Source organism: Saccopteryx leptura, chromosome 3, assembly GCF_036850995.1.
Source record: "Saccopteryx leptura isolate mSacLep1 chromosome 3, mSacLep1_pri_phased_curated, whole genome shotgun sequence".
NCBI classification, from domain to species: domain Eukaryota; kingdom Metazoa; phylum Chordata; class Mammalia; order Chiroptera; family Emballonuridae; genus Saccopteryx; species Saccopteryx leptura.
Window position 1 is genome coordinate 120,840,632 of NC_089505.1, and position 14,342 is coordinate 120,854,973.

Sequence of the window (14,342 nt, forward strand, 5' to 3'; positions counted from 1 at the left end):
GGAGGAGGCCAGGAGAAGCAGCCAAGATGGCGGAGTGCTGAGTGAGATGCCAGTTTGTGTAGAGTTTGTATCTGGGATAAGGAAGGAGATGGGGAACTGAGGAGAATAAGGCTGGTGAGCTAGAAACCTTTGATTCTAGGAAACTCGGATAAGTCAGTGGCTTTGTGAGCACTGAATTTGTGTTTTTACTTGCCCGCCGGGTGCAAGCTAGAATTAAAGACTATGGCCCACCAGTTTGTGGCTCCGTTGTTTCTTTACCGACTGTCCAAATCCACTGCGAACCTGCATGGGCCAGGAGGCTGCTGTGATGGTGGCCCTGGCCGTGGCTTCTGGCTTTACATGGAGAAAGAAAAGAGAAGAATGTGGGAGCTTCCTGGTTTACAAGGGCAGCTGAGTCACCTAGTCATAGTTTAGCTGATTCCTAGAATGCTCTGAAAGGGTGCCTGGGGCCACTTACCACACAGAGCAAAGAAGATAGAACTTACCTGAAAACCTTAGAAAACAATGTTTATGTACCTTAATCAAGAATTCCTACACTCGGACTCACCCTAAAGTCATGAGAGTAACTATACCTCTAGACAAAGGTATCACAAGCCCCTCCTTACCCACTACAAACAGTACTTGATTTTGTATAAAAGCGGGCTCAGAACTGTATTAGGGCTACATGATTTGGGATTGTGCCCCACGTAGCTAGCCGGCTAATTAATAAACTCCTCAAAAATTCATTTGGACTTGATGTCTTTGTGGAACTCGCTGGTTACATTATAACAACTGCATAAGAGGTAAAGAGAATTTATTAATAAAAGCCAGCAGAGCACTTGGGCTAGTAATCCAAAGACACATGCTCCTCGAAATTAGATTTCTTACATCTTATATACCCTTTACAGAACACAAATTCACATACATGGATCTCATGATTCCTTCGTCTAGAGGTACATAGGTCAATCACAGGATTTCAGGATGGGAGGGGGTTAGATGATAAGCATTTGTAAGTTGTCCATTAAGGAGAAAGAAAGGGGAGAGGAAAGGGCTACTCAAATCTCCCTTCCCCCTCCTGCATTCCTGGCTGTTTACCTTCTTCCTCACAGGTGCGGGGAAGGGAGGGGGTACAAGTCTCCTTCCTCCTTCCATTCAAAACCTTTTAGTAGGAAAATCTCTGCATTTACAACATAATAGCCCTTCTAAGCAGGGATGTGATCAGCCATCTTGAGCTGGTGTAAATCACACACAAGTATAAAAATCATATTTATAATATCTCTCTGAACGCTTGACCTAAATCATAAAATGCCTTTTAAGCCTCTTAGTAAAGGGGGGTTTCTTATCTCAGAATGGCCAATTTTTTTCTTTTTCTTTTTTTTTTTTAGTGAGAGAGAAAGAGAGAGAGGGACAGACTGGCTGAAAGGGAGAGAGATGAGAAGCATCAATTCTACATTGCAGCTCCTTAGTTGTTCATTGATTGCTTTCTCATATTGTAACAGTGGATTCCGTCTGATCTTTTTCGTCTGATTTTTGCTTAACTCATCTTGGCTTGTAAAACAATAACTGGCCCACCCGACCCCTAGATGTTTGCCCAGGCTCCTTGAAGAAGCCGCAGGCATCCGGTGTTTGATTAAGGGCTTATCGGAAAGGCAAGGCCGCAAGCATCTGAGGCAATCAATTGTTGCATTCGCCGGGTAAAATAGACACTGGAGACGTTTAGAGAGTTTAAACAAAGTTTTATAGAAAAGTGAGCTCAGGTGACGGTCACCAGTCACACCGAGCACCTACAATTTAGGGGTTTTTATAGCGTAGCAAGCAAGCGGTTCATACAGAAGTGAATTTTGCGTTTAGTACTTGGCTCCCCCAAATTAAATTTTAGTCAGATGTGCCTTAGTAACCAGTCATACAGTTAAAAGCCCCCAGCTGGGAAAGTCCCTATCTATCCTCCAGGATTGGGTTGCACTAATTATCCTGGGAGTTTTTCGACTTTCCTATCTCAAGGACTCATCTATTCCTAGCCATCCTGGGAGTCTAACACCTTCCTTACCTCAAGGACCGGGAATAGATTATGTCACATCAATCACCCTGAGAACTGTTACAACTCCCCTCCTCCCTGAAAATAGGTATAAAACTTGCCTGCTGAAGTGGCTCGGGGCTCTTGGCCATTTCCTTGCCTTGGGCCCGCTCGCGAGTGTAATAAACTTTTCTTTGTTTTACTCTGAGTCTAGAATTCTGTTGGTGCGTCCTCAGTCAACAATATGTGCCTTGACTGGGGGACTACTACACAGTGAGTGACGCCTTGCTCAAGCCAGTGACCTTGGACTCAAGGCAGCAACCATGGGGTCATGCCTATGATCTCACGCTCAAGCCAACAACCCTATGTTCAAGCTAGTGAGCCTGCACTCAAGCTGGATTAGTTCACACTCGAGCCAGCAGCCTCGGGGTTTCAAACCTGGGTTGTCAGCATCACAGTCCATCCTGGAGAAGCAAGACCCTCTCTCTGTACAACACTCTAGATGAAAATTGGGTAAGAGAAAATCATTTGTAGATTTCAGTTCCTCTGAGTCTTCTAGAAAGGCTAATAAGCATGGCCTAGGTATGTGGGGTGGACTTTGGATAGGCTTGGATTTAAGCTCTACTAAACTGAGAGTGAATTTAGCACTAGAGCTTTGGGCAAATGTTACAAATTCTCTGAGCTTTTGAATGCTAATGTGTAAGGTGAAGATATGTGCATATATTCTTTGACAGTATTCAATTCAATTTAATTTTATTTGTGTATGTATTTATTTATTTTTTAGGTAAGAGGAGGGGAGATAGTGAGGCTGACTCCCATATACACCCTTACTATAATCTATCCAGCAACCCCAATGCTCGAATACTGAGCTGTTTTTTACCTCAGGATGATGTGCTCTGTCTAATCGAGACATCCTCAGCACCCAGGGCCAATGCTCGAACCAATTGAGCCACTGTCTGCAGGAAAGGAAGAGGGAGAGAACGGGGAGAGGGAAGAGTGGAGAAGGAGATGGTTACTTCTCCTATGTACCCTGACCAGAATCAAACCCGAGACATACACTGGGCGACGCTGTATCCACTGAGCTACTGGCTAGGGCTTAAATTCAATGTAAAAGAACTGACACATACAAGTTGTCCAATAAATACATCTCGATAATAGTGACCATACACTGTTGGTGTTGTATACCAAGTCTTTACTCAAACCTAACATAATGTGCCTTTAATAAATATTTTATGAATAATTAAAAGTTGGGAAGTTAAACCTCATAATGGGAAGATCTAGAAACAAAAATTGAATTGGCCATCTGTAGTCAGTGTAGAGGCTTACTCTCTCTGAGCCAATAGTTGACAGAGGAAAATATCAGTGTATATAGAAGGACAGGTGATAATTTGATGGGAGGAGATTGTGTGTTTTCTGACAATATAGGGACTAACATTCCAGACTCCACCAAACTCGCTCTTCTCAGGAGAAAGGAGACTGAAGTGAAGATGTACAACCTACGAGAAAGAAAAGGCCATGTGTACCAAGAGGTTGGCAAGCCCCAGGATGATGACTACCTCTGTAACTGGCCTTCACAAAGAAGCATGCTATGTCTTCATATAATAATTTCATCTGGTCATTTGATCCCCAAAGCATTCCGTCCCCCTAAGGACCTGTACTACAGGATTGAGGCTTAATGATGTGAGTGCCTAGGCTCTCTCTGAAGCTCTATATGTCCAGGAACATACACTACATCTTCCCTAATCCCTGTTGCTCTCACCCCCAGATTGTGAGAAGTGTCAGAACTTCTTCATTGACAGTTGTGCCGTGCATGGGCCCCCTACATTTGTAAAAGACAGTGCAGTGGATAAGGGGCATCCGAACTGCTCAGCACTCACTCTGCCCCCTGGGTTGAGAATCAGACCATCGGGCATCCCTGAGGCTGGGCTTGGAGTGTGGAACGAGGCATCTGCTCTGCCAGTGGGTCTGCACTTTGGCCCTTATGAGGGCCAGATCACAGAAGATAAAGAGGCAGCCAACAGCGAATACACTTGGCAGGTGAGAAGTATTTATCTCTTTCCCTGTCTTGTGGCTTTCCACATCCCTTCTATGGCTTGGTGGGACCTGCCCTTCTACATACTAGGATATGGATGGAGACAATATGGTTAGCTCTGGGTACTGAGTGGACTTTGCAGAACATGGAGCTCCTGTTGAGGATCACAGGTTAAGTGGGAGCACAGTGGTACAGACACAAAGGAATGCCTTCTCCCAGCCCTGAGTGGACAGGTCAACTCAGATGTGATGAGAAAGAAAAATCATCATGTGGTCACGAGTGGCAATGCATGCAAACTGGAAGAGCTTTGTTGACAGTAGAGAAAAATAATTCTTCTATTATCTCCTCACCTGAGAAAAAGCCTTTATTTTTTCTTCCTGAAACACAGATTACCCAAGGGAGAAACCGCTATGAGTATGTGGATGGGAAGGATGAATCCTGGGCCAACTGGATGAGGTAAGGCCAATAAATTTCTGGGAGTCACAGAGAACACTCATCCCTCACCAGCCTATACATCTTTCCTTCTCATCACGCCTCCCTTAGTGGTCTCCCTCAATCCTCTCTTCCTCTTTTTACTCCATTCTGTGCTCTTTCTTTTTTTTTTTTTTTTTTTTAAATTTTTTTTTTTTTTATTCATTTTTAGAGAGGAGAGAGACAGAGGAGAGAGAGACAGAGAAAGAGAAGGGGGGAGGAGCTGGAAGCATCAACTCCCATATGTGCCTTGACCAGGCAAGCCCAGGGTTTCGAACCGGCGACCTCAGCATTTCCAGGTCGACGCTTTATTCACTGCGCCACCACAGGTCAGGCATTCTGTGCTCTTTCAAAGCAAGAGGTATTTAGGGGGAAAAGGAGATAAAAATATAGCATATGTCCTCAAAATATAAATCTCTATGCTAGACAAAATTTAGGCACTGGAAAAAAACTTGGAGGAACCTGGATTATACTTTAATTGATCTAAAGAACATTATTTAAACCCTTACTTATATTCCAGTTTAGATGAAGGTATTCATTACTTAAACAGATCATATAACCCGTCTTTTTATGGAGGACTAATTGCATACAGTGAAAAATTGATTTTAGAAATATTTAACTATAATTTCCTATTTTTTGAGAAGTTCATAGTGCCAAGATACCTAAACCAAGGATAGCCTAAACCTGTGAGGGCAGCAAATTTTCCCAGACTCACTTCTAACTAGAACTGAGTTCTGAAGCCTGTAAAGCAATGATCATGGGCCACTTTCCTGAGGGGCTCTTTTATCAGGGGCTACAGAATGTGAATAAGCTATTATTGTTCTTTATGATTTTGCTAAGACAAAGAGACCTCCAGGTTTTTATAGGAACCTGGGTGAGGCATCGAATGTTACCTAAATAAAATGTGAGGAGACTGCGGAAAGGCCTCTCAAGAGAAGATGGACTTGGGCTGAGTATTGAATGATGTGAACTAATCTAGATACACAGTCCAACAGCAAGTAGCAAGTTCTGTGATATAAAACAGAACCTGATTTAGTTTAGAGAAGCTAGCAAGCAGTCACTGGGTTTTATGGCCAATCAGGATGGAGGTTACTTCTGGAATTGGCTTTGGAAAATGGTATTAGGCAGGATGAGCTCCATAAGAATCTGGAGATAAGAAGTCATATGACATTGTGATAGGTTCAGAATAGAAGGTTCTCAGTGAGTGCTTGCTGTGGGAATGGGTGACATCAGAGCCTGAGGGCCTTGAGCGTAAGGTGCAGAGCTGGACACGGATCTGAAAGGTAGTAGGAACTCATCGCCTGTGGGTTTCTTTTCTCTCTTTTTTTATTTTAAATTTTTATTGATTTTAATTTATTGTGCTTACAAAGATTCAAGTATGTCACCAAATCTATCTCCCTCCACCCCACCCCAGTGTTCTCCTTGATACTCCCTTTAACCCCTCCCCCCACACCCTCCCCTTTCACTTCAGAATTTGCTGTCCTGATCTCTGTAACACTCTGTTATGTATATATATCATTTCACTAATCTCTTTCCCTTCTTTGATCCCATCCTTTAATCCCCTTTCCCTCTGACTGCTTTCCCTCTGGTCCTTTTGATCCTGCCTCTACCTCTATTCCATTCCTCTGTTCACATTGTTCATTAGATTCCTCAAATGAGTGAGGTCATATGATATTTTTCTTTCTCTGCCTGGCTTATTTCACTTAGCATGATAGTCTCCAGGTCCATCCATGTTGTCGCAAAAGGTAAGATTTCCTTCCTTTTCATGGCTGTGTAGTATTTAGTATTCCATTCTGTATATGTACCACAGCTTTTTTTTTTAAATTTTTATTTATTTATTTATTTAATTTTTATTTTATTTATTCATTTTAGAGAGGAGAGAGAGAGGGAGAGAGAGACAGAGAGAGAGAGAGAGAGAGAGAAGGGGGGAGGAGCTGGAAGCATCAATTCCCATATGTGCCTTGACCAGGCAAGCCCAGGGTTTCGAACCAGCGACCTCAGCATTTCCAGGTCGATGCTTTTTCCACTGCGCCACCACAGGTCAGGCGTACCACAGCTTTTTAATCCACTCATTCACTGACGGACACTTGGGCTGTTTCCAGATCTTGGTTATTGTAAACAATGCTGCAATAAACATGGGAGTGCATTTCTTCTTTTGAATCAGTGATTTGGTATTCTTAGGATATATTCCTAAAAGTGGAATAACTGGGTCAAAAGGCATTATCACTTTTAATTTCCTGAGGAATATCCATACTGTTTTCTTTCTTTCTTTTTCTTTATCTTTTTTTTTTTTTTTTGTAGTTTTCTGAAGCTTGAAACGGGGACAGACAGACTCCCACATGCGCCCGACCGGGATCCACCCAGCACGCCCACCAGGGGGCGATGCTCTGCCCCTCCGGGGCGTCGCTCTGTCGCGACCAGAGCCACTCTAGCGCCTGGGGCAGAGGCCGAGGAGCCATCCCCAGCGCCCGGGCCATCTTTGCTCCAATGGAGCCTCGCTGCGGGAGGGGAAGAGAGAGACAGAGAGGAAGGAGAGGGGGAGGGGTGGAGAAGCAGATGGGCGCTTCTCCTGTGTGCCCTGGCCAGGAATCAAACCCGGGACTTCTGCACGCCAGGCCGATGCTCTACCACTGAACCAACCGGCCAGGGCCTCTTTCTTTTTTTTAAAAAAAAGATTTTATTTATTCATTATAAAGAGGGGAGAGAAAGAGAGAGAGAAGGGGGGAGGAGCAAAAAGCATCAACTCCCATATGTGCCTTGACCAGGCAAGCCCAGGGTTTCAAACCGGGAACCTCAGTGTTTCCAGGTTGACACTTTATCCACTGCACCACCACAGGTCAGGCCATACTGTTTTCCACAGTGGCTGCACCAGTCTGCATTCCCATCAGCAGTGCAGGAGGGTTCCCTTTTTTCCACACCCTTACTTGTTGTTTTGTTAATGAGTGCCATTCTGACAGGTGCTAGGTAATATCTCACTGTGGTTTTAATTTGCATTTCTCTAATGATTAGTGATGTTGAACATTTTTTCATATGCCTATTGGCCATCTGTATTTCCTCTTTGGAGAAGTATCTATTCATTTCTTTTGCCTATTTTTTGATTGGATTGTTTATCTTCCTGGTGTTGAGTTTTACAAGTTCTTTATAAATTTTGGTTATTAACCCCTTATCAGACGTATTGTCAAATATGTTCTCTCATTGTGTAGTTTGTCTTTTTATTTTGTTCATATTGTCTTTAGCTGTGCAAAAGCTTTTTAGTTTGATATAGTCCCAGTTGCTTCTCCTATCCTTTATTTCACTTGTCTGTGGAGATAAATCAACAAATATATTGCTGTGAGTAATGTTGGTGAGCTTACTGCCTATGTTTTCTTCTAAGATGCTTATGGTTTCATGATTTACATTTAGGTCTTTTATCCATTTTGAGTTTACTTTTGTGAATGGTGTAAGTTGGTCTCGTTTCATTTTTTTGCAGGTAGCTGTCCAATTTTCCCAACATCATTTATTAAAGAGGCTGTCTTTACTCCATTGTATGCTCTTACCTTCTTTGTCCATAAAGGTGTGGGTTTATTTCTGGGTTCTCTGTTCTGTTTCATTGATCTATATGCCTGTTCTTATGCCAGGAGCAAGCTGTTTTGAGTACAATGGCCTTGTAGTATAACTTGATATCAGGAAGTGTGATACCACCCACTTTGTTCTTTTTCAAGATTGCTGAGACTATTTGTGTTCGTTTTTGGTCCCAAATAAATTTTTGGAATATTTGTTCTATATCTTTGAAGTATGTCATTGAATTTATAAATTGCTATATTATTAAATATAGACATTTTAATGATGTTTATTCTTCCTATCCATGAACATGGTATATGCTTCCACTTGTTTGTATTTTCCTTGATTTCTTTTATCAATGTTTTACAATTTCCCAAGTACAAGTCTTTAACCTCTTTGGTTAAATTTACTCCTAGGTACATTATTTTTTTGTTGCAATAGTAAAGGGGATTTTCTTAATTTCTCTTTCAGACAGTTCATTGTTGGTATATACAAATACCTCTGATTTCTGAATATTAATTTTATATTCTGTCACCTTGCTGAATTTATCAGGTCCAGTAGTTTTTTGACTGAGACTTTAGGGTTTTCTATGTACAGTATCATATCATCAGCAAATAATGATAGTTTTACTTTTTCTTTTCCAATTTGGATGTCTTTTATTTCTTCTTCTTGTCTGATTGCTATGGCTAGGACTTCCAGAACTATGTTGAATAAGAATGGTGAAAGGGGGCACCCCTACCTTGTTCCTGATATTAAGGGGATTGCTTTTAATTTTTGCCCATTGAGTATGATGTTGGCTGTGGGTTTGTCATAGATTGCCTTTATCATGTTGAGGTATGTTCCCTGTGTTCCCATTTTGCTGAGAGTTTTGATCATAAATGGGTGCTAGATTTTATCAAATGTTTTTTCTTCATGTATTGAAATTATCATGTGGTTTTTCTCCTTACTTTTGTTTATGTGATGAATCACATTGATTGATTTGCAAATATTGTACCAGCCTTGCCTCCCCAGAATAAATTCCACTTGATCATGATGTATGATTTTTTTCATGTATTGCTGGATCCAGTTTGCTAATATTTTGTTGAGAATTTTAGCATCTAAATTCATCAGGGATATTGGCCTATAGTTTTCTTTCTTTGCATTGTCTTTGCCTGGTTTTGGAATCAGAATTATGGTTGCCTCATAAAAGAAACTTGGAAGTCTTCCCTCCACTTGAATTCTTTGAAATAGCTTGAGAAGTATAGGAGTTAGTTCTTCTTTGAATATTTGGTAGAATTCGCCTGTGAAGCCAAACTGTCCAGGGCATTTGTTTATTGGAAGTTTTCTGATAACTGTTTCAATATCATTTGTTGTAATTGGTATATTTAGGTTTTCTGATTCTTCCAGAATGATTTTTGAAAGATTATATGTTTCATGGAATTTGTCCATTTCACCTAGGTTGTCTAATTTTTTGGCATACAGTTATTCATAGTATTTTCTTATAATCCTTTGTATTTCTGCTTTGTCAGTTGTTACTTCTCCACTCTCATTTCTAATTTTAATTATTTGAGTCCTCTCTCTTTTTTCCTTGGTGAGTCTGGTTAAAGGTTTATTGATATTCTTTACCTTTTCAAAGAACCAGCTCTTGGTTTCATTGATCCTCTGTAATGTTTTTTTAGCCTCTATGTCATTTATTTCCTCTATGATCTTTATTATTTCTTTCCTTCTACTTCCTCTGGGCTTTACTTGCTCTTCTTTTTCTAGTTTTCTTAGTTGCAGGGTTAAGTTGTTTATTTGAGCTTTTTCTAGCGTCTTAAGGTATGCCTGAAATGCTATGAACTTTTCTCTCAAGATTGCTTTTGCTGTGTCCCATAAATTTTGAGTTGTTGTATGCTCATTTTCATTTGTTTCAAGGAAAATTTTGATTTCTTCCTTGATCTCATTGTTGACCCATTCATTATTAATAACATGCTGTTTAGTTTCCAAGTGTTTGAGTGTTTTTCAGTTTTTCTATTGTAGTTCATTTGATTTTCATGCCATTGTGATCAGAGAAGATGCTTGATATGATTTCAATCTTCTTAAATTTGTTGAGAATGCTTTTGTGCTTATGTGGTCTATCCTAGAGAATGTACCATGAGCACTTGAAAAGAATGTATATTCTGCTGCTTTAGGGTGAAAGGTTCTGAAGATATCAATTGAATCCAGTTGCTCAAGTGTGACCTTTAAGTCTGCTGTTTCTGTGTTAATTTTCTTTCCTGAGGACCTATCTAGTGATGTTAGTGGGGTATTGAAATCCCCTATTATTATAGTATTTCTGTTGATCTCGCCCTTTATATCCATCAAAGTCTGCTTTATATATTTAGGTGCTCCTATATTAGATGCATAGATATTTATAATGGTTATATCTTCCTGTCGGATTGCTCCCCTTATCATTATGTAGTGACCTTCTTTATTCTTTAGTATAGCCTTTGTTTTAAAGTCTATTTTGGTCTGACCTGTGGTGGCACAATGGATGAAGCATTGACCTGGAATGCTGAGCTTGCCAGTTCGAAACCCTGGGCTTGCCTGGTGAAGGCACATATAGGAGTTGATGATTCCTGATCCTCTCCCCTTCTCTCTCCCTTTCTCTCTCTCTCTCTCTAAAAATGAATAAATAAAATCTAAAACTTTTAAAAGTAAAATAAAGTCTATGTTTTCAAATATAGGTATGCTACCCGAGCCCCTTTTTTTCATTTCCATTTGCACGAAATATTTTTTTCCATCCCTTTACTGTCAGTTTGTGTGTCTCTTTTGTTTTGAGGTGGGTCTCTTGTAGACAGTATATGTACGGGTCCTGTTTTCTTATCCACGCAGCTACCCTATGTCTTTTGATTGGAGCATTTAATCCATTTATTTTTAAGGTTATTATTGATATATAGTTGTTTATTGCCATTTTATTCTTTAAATCTACATTCTTCTTTTTCTATATTTTTCCCCCCTTTGTTCTGTTTACAACAGGCCCCTTAACATTTGTTGCAGTTTTGGTTTGTTGTAATGAATTACTTGTTTTTTGTTTTTTGACTGGGAAACTTCTTATTTCTCCTTCAATTTTAAATGATAGCCTTTCTGGATAAATAAATCTTGGTTGTAGGCTCTTGTTTTGCATTACTTTGAACATTTCTTGTCATTCCCTTCTGGCCTCTAGTGTTTCTGTTGAGAAGTCAGAAGTCATCCTTATGGGGGCTCCTCTGTATGTATATGACTGCTTTTCTCTTGCAGCTTTTAGTATTCTTTCTTTATCCTTTTGATTTTGGTATTTCAATTATGATGTGTCTTGGTGTAGGCCTCTTTGGGCTCCTCTTTAATGGGACTCTCTGTGCTTCTTGAACATGTGTCGCTTTTTCCTTCATCAATTTAGGGATGTTTTCAGCTATGATTTCTTCAATCAGGTTCTCTATCCCTTGTTCTTTCTCTTCTCCTTCAGTAACCTCTATAGTGTGGATGTTGTTTCTCTTCATGTTGCTTAGAGCTCTCTTCTTCCTCAGACTTTTTGAGCCTCTTTTCTTTTTGCTGCTCTGCTTTCATGCTTTTGTTTATCTTGTCCTCTAAATTGCTGATTTGATCCTCTGCTTCATCCAGCCTACTTTTAATTCCTTCTAGTGTAGTCTTCATTTCTGATATTGTATTTGTCATTTCTGACTGGTTCATTTTCATGATTTCAATGTCCTTTTTGACGCTTTCTATCTCTTTATTTAGGTACTTATTATGTCCATTCATTGTTACTCTAAGATCTTTGAGCATCCTAACAGTCATTATTTTAAACTCTGCATCCAGTAATTTGGTTATTTCCATCTTATTCAGTTCTTTTTCTGGGGATTTCTCTTGTTGATTCATTTGCATTGCATTTCTTTGTCTTCCCATTTTGTCTGTGTATGGACTCCTACTTTGGGTGTATTGTTTATATAGCTAGCTGAGTCTAGGGTTGGTATTGTCTGTCTCCAGTTTCCAGTTGTGTTGTTTATAGATATTCTTGGGTTGGCATCAGCTGTTGTTTGTAATCTGCTGTGGGCTACTTGTTTGCTGTCACTATTCTTTTTTCTATTTGTGTCGGCATTTTCTATGTCTTAGCTGGGTCAGGTGTGAGGAGCCCTTCCTTAAGATACCACTCTAACAAAGGTTGTTAGGTCCTAAACTGATTCTTTCCATATCTGGCCACTGGATGTGCCCACCTTGGACCTCCCTGGCTGGAGCCTGGTGCACAGCAGTGGGGGTCACTGCCTATGACTGGGCCTTATCAACCTTTTTTGGAGCTACAGGTGATGCAGATCTTGTGGCTGCCTCTGCTGGGCCCAGGTGTTGTTGTAAATATCAGCTGCAGTCCTAGGCTAGCTTTTATCTACTCTTCACCTGGGGGAAGTTTGCTTAAAAGTTCAAGTTTTCCTGAGACCCGCTTTCTGCTGCCTCTTATTGCTGGCTGCTTGGGCTCAGTGCTGTAATTCAGGGATTAGGTATGGTATTGGATGTGCCTTGCCTCTTAGCCTTAGGTGTCATTCCATCCAGACTATTTTTATTTATTTTATTTTATTTATTTTTTTCTCCCTTTTAAGCCCTCAGAAGGGTGTGACCACAGGAGTCCAGTGTGTGTGGCTTCTGTGCTCCGGAGGTGTGTTCTGTCCGCCAGCCTGCTGCCACAGCTGCTGCTACCTCGGGTGTTTGGGCACAGGCGCTGCTGGTGCTGGCCCACTGCTGTGGTTGCCCTGGCTTCTGCTGTTGCCAGCGGGCTTGCATGCGCTTGGGCTACTGCCATGGCAACCCTAGCTTCTGCCAACTTGGGCAGGCTTACGTGTGTACACTTGGGCTGCTGCTGCGGCTGCCCCAGCATTCGCTACCACAGGCAGGCTTGTGCTTACACGCTTGGGCCATCCTGGTCCCTGCCACCATGCCCTGCCATCGCTGGCCCACCCACCCTCTGGTGAGTACTCAGCAGCATGGGGGGGGCAGTGTAGCTCAGACTTCAGCACTCAATACCTGTGTCCCTGACATGCTCCCTGCTTCTAAGTGTCTCTTTGCTCTGACTGGAGCAGGAGATCCTCCAGTGGGCGGGGTAATTGCTTCCCTTTGCTGGTGTTGCTGCTCCCAGGAAATATAGTCACTTTAGATTTGGGGAGTGACCTAGCCTAGGGATTAGGGTGGCTGTCCCTCAAAGTGTCTCTCCCAGTGTCTCCGAGATTACACTCTTTTCTGGCAATTCCAGTCCTCTCAGCACTCCCCACTCCCTGGGTCATTTTTCCATGCTTTCGGGTAAGTGGCTGTGAACAAGGTTTTCTGAGCAGTCCCTTTAAGATGGAGCCTAGTTCTGAGAGTTCTGTCTCTTTCTCACAAACAGTATTCCAGCTCTTTTATTTTAATGTTTTTTTAAATTTGTTTATTTTTTTACAGAGACAGAGAGTGAGTCAGAGAGAGGGACAGACAGGGACAGACAGGAATGGAGAGAGATGAGAAGCATCAATCATTAGTTTTTCGTTGCACATTGCGACACCTTAGTTGTTCATTGATTGCTTTCTTATATGTGCCTTGACCACGGGCCTTCAGCAGACTGAGTAACCCCTTGCTGGAGCCAGCGACCTTGGGTCCAAGCTGCTGAGCTTTTTGCTCAAACCAGATGAGCCCGCGCTCAAGCTGGCGACCTCGGGGTCTCAAACTTGGGTCCTCTGCATCCCAGTCCGACGCTCTATCCACTGCGCCACCACCTGGTCAGGCATCCAGCTCTTTTTTTCAGCTAAATACTGTCCATTTGTCTCTTCTAGGCTTTGGGGCTCTAGATTGGGGCTCCGTTCCTAGGGCTGAGGACCCACAACTCTGGGCAACCCACCCCACCGCAAGAGTCCCTCTGGGCCTCCGCTCGCTCCTGAGAGTCGGGCAGCGCTTTCTGCATCTCAGCCTTTCCTACCAGTCTCAGTGTGGTTTCTTCAGTGATCGTTGGTTTTGGATTCCTCTTAGTTTAGTCCAAAGTTGGTTCTTCAAGATGATTGTTCTTAAAATTAAGTTGTAATCCACTTTGGTTCTGGTAGATGGGAGTTGGAACGTCTGCCTACTCCGTCGCCATCTTACCGCCCCCCTGTGGTTTTCTTTTCTTTCACCTTCCTCAATCCCAGGTATGTGAACTGTGCCCGAGATGATGAAGAGCAGAACCTGGTGGCTTTTCAGTATCGCAGGAAGATTTTCTACCGATCCTGCCAGGTCATCAAGCCAAACTGTGAGCTGCTGATCTGGTACGGTGACAAGTACAGCCAGGAACTGGGCATCAAGTGAGGTAGCAAGCAGAAGAGAGAGCTCGCAGCAGCTAGA

General features: G+C 42.0%; 1 protein-coding gene across 1 annotated transcript; it reads left to right on the forward strand.

Moving 5' to 3' along the window:
- Nucleotides 1–3,480: 3,480 nt before the first annotated feature.
- LOC136397655 (histone-lysine N-methyltransferase PRDM7-like) lies at nt 3,481–14,342 on the forward strand. Its single transcript, XM_066372161.1, has 4 exons — nt 3,481–3,553; nt 3,759–4,030; nt 4,414–4,481; nt 14,150–14,342. The coding sequence occupies exons 1-4, from the start codon at nt 3,481–3,483 to the stop codon at nt 14,304–14,306; spliced, it is 570 nt and encodes a 189-aa protein (XP_066228258.1). The 3' UTR covers nt 14,307–14,342.

Bases quoted from the DNA above. Each gene is read 5' to 3' on its own strand.
- LOC136397655 (XM_066372161.1), top strand. From the start codon at position 3,481: ATGTACAACCTACGAGAAAGAAAAGGCCATGTGTACCAAGAGGTTGGC. The intron at 3,554-3,758 runs GTAACTGGCCTT...TCTCACCCCCAG, and splicing joins CCAGGATGATGACTACCTCT to ATTGTGAGAAGTGTCAGAAC. The intron at 4,031-4,413 runs GTGAGAAGTATT...CCTGAAACACAG, and splicing joins ACAGCGAATACACTTGGCAG to ATTACCCAAGGGAGAAACCG.